The sequence below is a fragment of the Notolabrus celidotus genome, chromosome 15 (assembly GCF_009762535.1).
Source record: "Notolabrus celidotus isolate fNotCel1 chromosome 15, fNotCel1.pri, whole genome shotgun sequence".
Lineage (NCBI taxonomy): Eukaryota > Metazoa > Chordata > Actinopteri > Labriformes > Labridae > Notolabrus > Notolabrus celidotus.
In genome coordinates this window covers 23,570,444-23,579,365 of record NC_048286.1, presented here as the reverse complement: position 1 = coordinate 23,579,365, position 8,922 = coordinate 23,570,444, and the positions used below count along the sequence as shown (strand labels likewise).

Below are 8,922 nucleotides of genomic sequence, written 5' to 3'. Positions count from 1 at the left end.
AATTTGAATGATCCTATGGATGGATCACTGCAGCACCAAAATGTGTTAGAATACAGCATAGAAGGAACATAAATAAGAATATAGCCAGTGAAACTGTTGTTGAAAAAAATGTAATATATAGCATTTTTTTATATGGGTGAAAATCTGTATATTTCAATACGTACCACAAATTATGAAATAGCAGAATAACAAGCCCTTATGTTATTGACAGCATGTACGAAAAACAACACTTTGCGTAAATATATCTGTACTCTGCCAGCAGATGGCAATCTGAAAATATATATTATCTTATGTACAAAAATAATCTAATGAAATATGAACATTGAGCACATAACTGGGCTAATTCACACCAGCAGCTAAAGCAAAAGTGTAACAGTGATTCTCAATCCGAGTGAGGAAGAGGACTGTCCTTCAATGCTGACATACTGATCAGTAATTGGCCAAACAAATACCTGCTCAAACTCACAATTCACAATGTGCATTCTGTTGTTAGACATTCACAGAGAAAGCATCAACTTCTACCATCTTTGAAATACCAAAGAGCTTACATTAAGTAATGTGCATCATATACAAATGCATAAAGGGCATACACTTTATATAATATTTGTGTGTAAAAAATAAAAATCTTTTGACAACATGGCGGCCTATGCAAAAAGAAACGTACACGCAGAAAAACTTCAGCTGTCTCAGCAGGAGCTCATCAGACCAGTGAGGATGTTACTGGGAGTTCTGCGATACTGGGCCTTGGTGTTGGTGACGGCACCATGTTTCTGCCGGAGGTGAAGTCTCAGCTGACTCTTGTGTCTGAAGTGGAGGTCACATTTTTCACACTGTGGAAGAAAAAAAAGTTGAATCATTTAGAAGACAGTTACAGCTAGAGTTCATACCAGGATTAGCACTCTAACTATTGATAGGCACATGAATCAGGGGGAAGAAGGATTACTCTTTCAGCCAGCAGACACAGAGGATAAGGAGTGGGAAGCTTACATGATAAGGCTTTTCTCCCGTATGAATGCGCATGTGGCTCTTGAGCGTCTGAAGGTGGCGGAAGTGTGTGCCACAGATCTCACAAGGGTACGGCTTCTCTCCTGTGTGGATCAACACATGGGCACGAAGATGGGCCACCTGGAGAGGGAAATTATGACTAATGTTAGAGTCTGCACAGTCAAAGGCAGCAGGTGGACTTTTGTAAAGCTTTTGGCTATTTTCGTTTCTCACCTGGACAAACCTGGAGCCACAGGTCTCACACTTGTATGGCTTCTCTCCAGAGTGGATGCGTGTGTGTGTCTTGAGGTTGGCTGGTCGGTTAAACTGAGCACCACAGATGTTGCAGTGGTACGGCTTTGCACCTGGATGGGATGAGCAACAGATTAAGGAAGTTATTGGTACGTATGACATGATGCAAGTCATATCTGCAAAGTCTGCTTGGTTCCACTTTTAAATAGCAAAGCTGGATTTAAACTCTCACCAGTGTGAACAGTCTTGTGGCTGGCCAGGTTGCCTTTGTAACGGAAGGCGGCTTGGCAGCAGTCGCACTTGTATGGCTTGTCACTGTGGACCTGGGCCATGTGCTCTTTAAGGGCATCCTCCTCCATGAACTTAGAGTCGCAGCCATTGCAGAAGTAGGTGTTGTTTTCTGGAGAAATCAACATAAGAACTGAATTTAGATGGGGTTCTCATTATTCTTGTTAATAAAATCAAGATTTCAAGTACTTTACTTGTGAACTCACCGCAGCTGGAGGATGAATAATCTGAGTGTAGTTTGGTGGCTTCATCTCTGCTGTATGAGTCAGGAGAAAGGTGACCCATCTCCATACAGCGAGGGCTGTCACATCCACAGGATGAGCATCTGCGCTGGCTGCACACAGCAAGACCACAGAGTTAAAAGAAAGTCTATCTTCTCTCAATACACGTTTATATAGAGCTCAAAATCACAGTCATTACCTGATGCTTCTGCATGTGCTTCCATCGCAGCTGTCCATGCTCTGTGACGTGAAGTTTTCCTCTCTGTGCTCACTGGCATCTTCCTCTGACTGGACCTCACTGTGTCCCCTTGTTTCACTGCTCCTGTATGGGCTGAGAGCTGGGGACATGGCTGCAGCTTCAGAACCTCCACCCTGCACCTCCTTCTCGGTCTCGTCAGATGTTTGGTTCATAACAATCAGCTTGTACTTCTTCCAGTTGCGGGCCTTGGAGTCATTGGGGCAGTCTGACGGTTGCTTGAGGCTCAGCATGGCGTTTCTGTTACTGTTGGACTCGGTGGGTGAGTTGGGCTGGCAGTCAGACCTGAGGGGACTCTGAGGGCTGCAGATCACACCTTTAACAAAACCTGGAGACAATCCCAGGCAGCTGCTCTGTGGGTGCTGAATGCTGTCTTCATCCATGGGTGTGGCAGGTCTTTGGTGGCTCCCTTGGGCTCCTGCTGGTCTCATGACGGTGGTGGAGAAACTGGGGTGGGCTGGCACAGGGTGGGAGATGGTGGTGGTGGACTCACTGTGAGACAATTGGTTGCACCCTTTCTGAGACAAAGCCCCTCCTCTGGCAAGATCGCTGGACTTATGGGCACCTTCTAGCTGACCAGCAGGGGCGTGGGGGTCTCCATAAACATGATAGGAGCCAGAGGTATTGATCCCTCTGAAAACATTGGGGGTGTAGGAGGAGGTTGATGTGTTTCCAAAGTCTGGCTCTTTGTCAGCAGCAGGCCTGTCTTCTGCTAGATGTAATGAGTTAATGTGAACCTCTTCAGTCGGCAGATTTAAAGCCCTGCAGAAAGAGATGCAACACAAAGTTATAAACTCAGACCTCTCTTTTTTTAAACCCAGATATTAATGTGGGTCTGTCAGTTTTTCCTTTCCTTTACCTGGACTTGATGAACCTGTGGCAGGTGTCGACCACATGCTCCATCTGGAGGTAGATGGCTGTGTTCATGGTGGAAATGACCAGACTGTCCATCAGGTTCAGACAAGATGTGTACATAAAGTCAAGCAGGATCGAGAAACCCTTGGGGTCCACTTTTGGGTCCAAGCTGATGGCACTGAGGTTTGTGTTCTCGGGATCCATGAACACAGAATAAAAGAAGCCACTGAAAAAGAACAAAAAGACATCAGAGTGTTAAACCTGCACAGAAAGGGATCATTAACCCCTGGATAGTCATTTGTTAGGGATGATGTGTGAAATAAGAAGGTGTGGCTGTCAGAGGCGCTGAGTCACTTAACTACAATGTATGAAATATGCTCCCAGAAATAGCCTTTCATTAGGCACTGTGAATAAAAAGGGACTTGTCACTGTGTTAGATTTCATGACATTACATACCTGCAGGCCACCAAAATGGCTTTGTGTGCGCGGAACTGCTGCCCGTCCACCTGTATGGTGACATCGGTCAGGATATTCCTGCTGCGAAGGCGGTTGAAGTTGAGCAAGACATCGCCCGCATGGCGGGTGAATTGTATGCAGCCATCTGCAGTCGCGGCCATGCTGTCGGTATCTGAAACAAGGACAAAAAAAAATAATTCAGTTTATTATCACCCCAAAAGTGCTACACTGCTTGATTAAGGCCCACAAGACAGGTTCACATGCTCACACCTGGGTAGAAACAGTGAGAGTATAAATAGCACTGATATGAGCCTAAGCAGATTGTATTCTCTGGAAATGTAATTATCTAGCATTAATAGTTGGTTTTATTTGCAACCTTGACAGGCTTTCATGCATTCTGCTACACTTGGGCAATACACTTAAAATTCCAAATTCAAGCACACAAAATATTATAATTGCAACAAATCATACTTGCTCAAATCAACATCAACAAACTTTGTTATTAAAAGAGGAAAAAGCGGATTGTATGTCTTCACCTCTGGCTCACACTCATACTATGAGCTGCAACAGGCCACCTGCCTTCAGGCTTCATCATTAAACATCTTCAAACAGAACAAGTGTCCTGACCGAGTTGTATCAGAAGGAGGCGTCATTGCAAAGAGAAAAGTAAAAGGTAGGTTCACTAATCCTGAAATAACTCTAGTTATGTGACTTTAATCACGGTGTTATTACATAAAATATTACAGATATTTGAATATTTGAGATGCAATTAAAACCGATTTTACAGAACGTGAAGATTCTGTGTAATATATTAATTCTGAAGAGTTATACAAACTTTCAGAGTGACAATAAATGTGAATGCAAACACAGCCTATAAAGTTAAAAAGTGAAACAAATGCATGATTTTGCATGTGTTTGTGTCGTAGATGTACATAATGTAACAGACAGCGCAGTGCTGGCAGCCTGCAGCCTGTAAACGTGTTTGACGTTGAGCACATTCCGTCCTGACTGCTCAGATTAGGTTGCCAGTACACAGAGAGGTTTCCTGTTCCCCGATATAAGTAGAACTCAACTCATTTAACCCATTAGTATTTACTCCCCTCCCGCTAAACTAATCGCTCCAGTTACTTCTAAACCAATTAGACTAGACTGAGACGATCAAACTCCGTAGGATGTGATTTTTAAGGAGTGGTTAGTTTGTTGTTGCTCACCGAGCAGGCCAGCAAAAGTCCATTGAAGTTTAAAAATGATATTAAACTGACAGGATTAGGGACATTTGAGTTGTTTTAATATGTTTTTATAGTACATGCTCGGTTTGAGTTGATATTAAAGAGTGTTTGGCTCAGTTTTGGAGCTGTAAGATTATCGTCATGAGAAATGCGCAAAGAGAAAACAAGATGTGACTGAAGCAGACCGACGGATCCAGTTGCGCAACTTCTACAAGTCTCACAAGCTGACATAACATCCAAAATAGTGCTCCCAATCTAAGCATTGAAGACATCAGTAAAACACACACATTACAAATGAGCTCTAACTTAGAAAGGCTGCCTTAGCTCCAGGTTAACATTGACTAAATGCTGCTTTCCTTCCGCGGATTTACGCACAAGTGTTGCAATTAAATTCACACTGGATAAAGTCGCACTTCGTCTCAAACACAATCAAAGAGGCAGTGCATCTGTCAATATAAACTCTCATGTTTCAGTATTTTAGTTCATTATACTAGCTCAAGACAACATCAAATATTAAATGATTGAAATAAAAATCGAGTCTGGAGAAGCAGAGGTAGCTTCTGCTGCTTCACTTCACGTCTGACCTAATGCTGAGAAAATAGGAAGGAAAAAAATTCACCTTGTAAAAGTTTCCTCGAAACTCTGTGCATCACCAGTTCTGAGAATCCAGTTCTAAGAAACAGAGCAGCTCAATTCTCGGAATTTCAACAGAGGGCTGTACCATTTACTCTGAGGCGGGGGAGATGCTTTTTGTTTTCTGTATTCTTTCAACTCTTTATATCAGTGCTACACACTCAAACACATTGGTGCCACACTATAACTATTAATCAAACGTAATCAAAGGATTAATGTGCAGTATGAACGAGATTTGACTGGTTTTGTGGTGTTTTTCAAGACAGCTTAATCTCCCTGTGTAGTGGATGTGTCCAAGTGCAAGGTCAGCTGACCAAGTTATAAATACTGTGAGGAACATGAGAGCTTGTTGTCGCTGTAAACCTGCCCGAGGTGCCTCAAAGAATAGAAGAAAATTAGTTATTTGTCTTCTAATAATTCCAGAGTGAGACCCCTCCATTTAGTAGTTTTTTTTAGAGATGGAGTTTTCCCTTCCACGTCTTTGGGTGGTGCATTTTACGTTGCTTTCTCTTCAAAACAGTATTCAGCAGCGAAGTTGCTCTGTTGACTTAAGTGCTTTAGGACTCTTATCTACTTAAACTGGTTGAAGGACGTTTTACATTTCTGTTTACTATTTATTCTATGTATTTGAGTAAGTATGCAGGCTAAAAGTGGTCAGCTGTATTATGCATGTTTCACATAAGTTTACCCTGAGACTTGATTGGCTTTCTTGAAAAGTTTAATAATATTTCTCACAGGAGTGATAAAATAAGATTTAAAAGTCAAACAGGCAACACAGAGTATCTGATGTTAAGCTCCAAACTCAAATGTGTCTGCAATGTGTTAAACTCCTACGACTTCCTGTCTTGCCATCGCAGCTGTGAATTGATGTTACACAAAGTTGTTGGTATTAACCAATGAATGAGTCAACAAAAAGTCAGGGACTTACTGCACTTGAAAGTTAGAATATTAAGAGTTTTCCAAGTTACTGTTTGAATTGAATAACATGAAATAGAGTAATGATGTGAAAATGAAACATAATGACTGTAAAGCTGTATTTCTGAACCAGCAGTATTGATTATGACCTACTTATGAATCTATCTGTGTGCCAAAACTCCCTGTAAGTTCCTTAGTAAGCACTGGATTTTGTTTTCCTTGCATGAAGTATTACCTTACTTTTTGTAGCCTATCCATGAGAAGAGAACACCAGCTCCTATGTACTGAATGTTAAAAGTATTTCTGATTAAAAGCCAAGCAAACCAAAAGCATGTTATCGATCTATGTTTAACCAATAATGAAGGATTACTTTAATGTTTTACTGGACTTTCTTAATGTAAATATTGTATTCTAAAATGTAAATTACCTTTGTGTCATTAATGTGAATTGTAAGTAATCATGAAAATGACTTACTGTCTATAGCACTACCTTTTGACAGTGCAGTTAAATGTATGTATTAGATTACATTTTCTAAGCTTCCAGTGGGGGTTCAATATGTAGATGAATACCATTTGATAGTGTTACCTGTCACTCTGGTGGGTGAGCTGAAGTGAGGCTTTAAATAAACGCTCAGGCAGGTTAGAACAAACAGAGCTGCAGTAATTGAGAACTAATGCTACTAGCTGTGGCTTCACCAAGCTCAATACATGTATAGACTTTTATTTCTATTTTTGAGCAGGGGTCATATTGGCACTGCAAGTGACTTAAACATTGACAATTTAGCCTTCATAAAGGCACGCTGGTAGGGTCAGAACTGGATCAATTTTTATTTCTATAAAAGGTATACAGCTGCAAATATTGCATCGGTTTTATATACTATATTATTAGGACACTAAAAATACACATCAGGGGGTTAATATATCTTTACTCTAACTTTATGACAATATTTTTAACATGGATTGCAGAGTAGATCAGCTCTAATACTGAATCTGAAATAGCTCAACATGTCTCAGTTACAGCTGTTCAGGTGCTATGGCAACAAAGAGCTCTATTTCTAGTTAATGTTTTTACTCCACATGTTTTTCCCCTGCGGTTATCTGTAGTGGCCCAACCGTCTGTGGGTTGTTCACCGTCACATCCTCTGAAGGAGGTGATATTTTCTGCTCTGAATGTGAAGAGACAAGGCTCGCTCAGGCATTAGATGAAACAGGACATAAAATAAACATCTTATTTCCTGTTTAGTTGTTGATTCACAGCGAGAGGATGCCTAGATTCGATCAGACAGCTTTTTTTTTGCATTTATCAGTGCAGTGTTTTTTTTACTTTTTCATGCAAGAGGTTTGCTGCAGTACAAAAAGAGATAACCAGGAACTTACATGTACTGCTGTGTGTGGGAAAGATATCTGTGCAATTGCTAGCCAGATTAAAAGGATCTCACAAACATGTTGCTTCTGCCTATTTCTGCAAACAATCAGTGTCTTATCAGTGGGTTTCTGAAACACAACATAACTTTATTTACCAAAAAAATATATCATGTAAGTGTTCTCCATAGTTTCTCAGACATGAACCCATTTTTTTTTCTTGATTGAATGTTTTTATTTAAGTTCAGTTTTTGGGCATTTTTGCCTTTAATGATAGGACAGCTGAAGAGAGACAGGAAATGTGGGGAGTAGAGAGCGGGGGAGGACATACAGCAAATGATCAACCGGCCGGGACTGTAGCCTCTATACGTGGGGTGCTTAGGCCACCAGCAGCCCTGAATGTTTAATTATAATGTTTTTTAACTTATTGTCCCATCTCCACTACAGTTTCTGCATATTAATCAATAAGAGTTAAGTTGACGTTTACAATGCTTAGTTGGTTGCAGATGTATGACAACCTAGACGTGGATGTAGTAAAGCAAGTAGATTTCAAAAAGTGAGCCCCTCCTGAACGTGAGTTAAAGAAAAGAATCAGCACGTAGCTCAAACATAGTGAAGTGTGTTGTTCAATGAGAGTAGCCAGCAAAATCGTTCAGATATGCTGTGAATGAGAATGTATGTAGTGTTGTTGGACTGACTGAATGAGGTATCTGTTCTGTGCAGCAATACTGCAGCCTCTCACAAACAATTCTGAAGTAACCTAGTCAGTAGCAATAAGCCAGGCTACAGTCAAATTAATCAACTAAAAAGAAACCAGCCATCCATACACTTTATAAGACATGGTCGTCATCACAGTGACTTCACATTCATTTCTGAAGTGGAGTTTTGAAACCCAGTGATGGCAGTTACTGTTTTGGAAATGCTGACTCAACCTAACTCTTTGTTATCTTAACAAGAAAAGGTGAGAATGAAGGTGAAGGTGGGCCGTTAGCCCCCTGGCCAAAAGCTACAACCCACTGTCCTCTGAGTCATATCTTCCAGGCCTCAAATTATGATCAATTTTGCAAATCTCATAACCATGATATCACCGAAACGAATGAGTTATGGAAAAAATCATTCTTGAACAGTGTGTATGAATCGAGTGATTAGCTCTTCAAACCAAAACTGTGTTTTGTACCAGGCTGTAAACATGTTTATTTCTACTGTACAAATGAGCATTTTAATGAGGGGTTTAATGGAGTCTCCTTGGCTTCTGGAGCCAGCCTCAAGAGAACACTCACGGCAAGTTTTTGAACCTCCACATTGACTTCATATTTAACATTGTTTAAAATAGTCAGTCAGTTTGAAACTTGGTTCAATCCATCTAATATTTGGGAAACCGTGTTCAAGTTTATTCTCTTCAATGATTTTTCTTGTTGTTTAAAGATTATCTTATGGGCTTTAGTACACCTTTATTGAAAGGGCAGTGGAAA

General features: G+C 40.7%; 1 protein-coding gene across 1 annotated transcript; it reads right to left on the bottom strand.

Annotated features, from left to right (window-relative positions):
• On the bottom strand, window positions 1-5,240 carry bcl6ab (BCL6A transcription repressor b). The gene is made up of 9 exons (XM_034703662.1): window positions 5,161-5,240; window positions 3,313-3,484; window positions 2,861-3,082; window positions 1,945-2,763; window positions 1,731-1,858; window positions 1,469-1,636; window positions 1,219-1,349; window positions 988-1,125; window positions 1-830 (listed from the first exon to the last, which is right to left on the bottom strand). Exons 1-9 carry the CDS (start codon window positions 5,189-5,191, stop codon window positions 687-689), a joined length of 1,953 nt encoding a protein of 650 aa, XP_034559553.1. The 5' UTR covers window positions 5,192-5,240; the 3' UTR covers window positions 1-686.
• Between the last annotated feature and the right edge of the window lie 3,682 nt (window positions 5,241-8,922).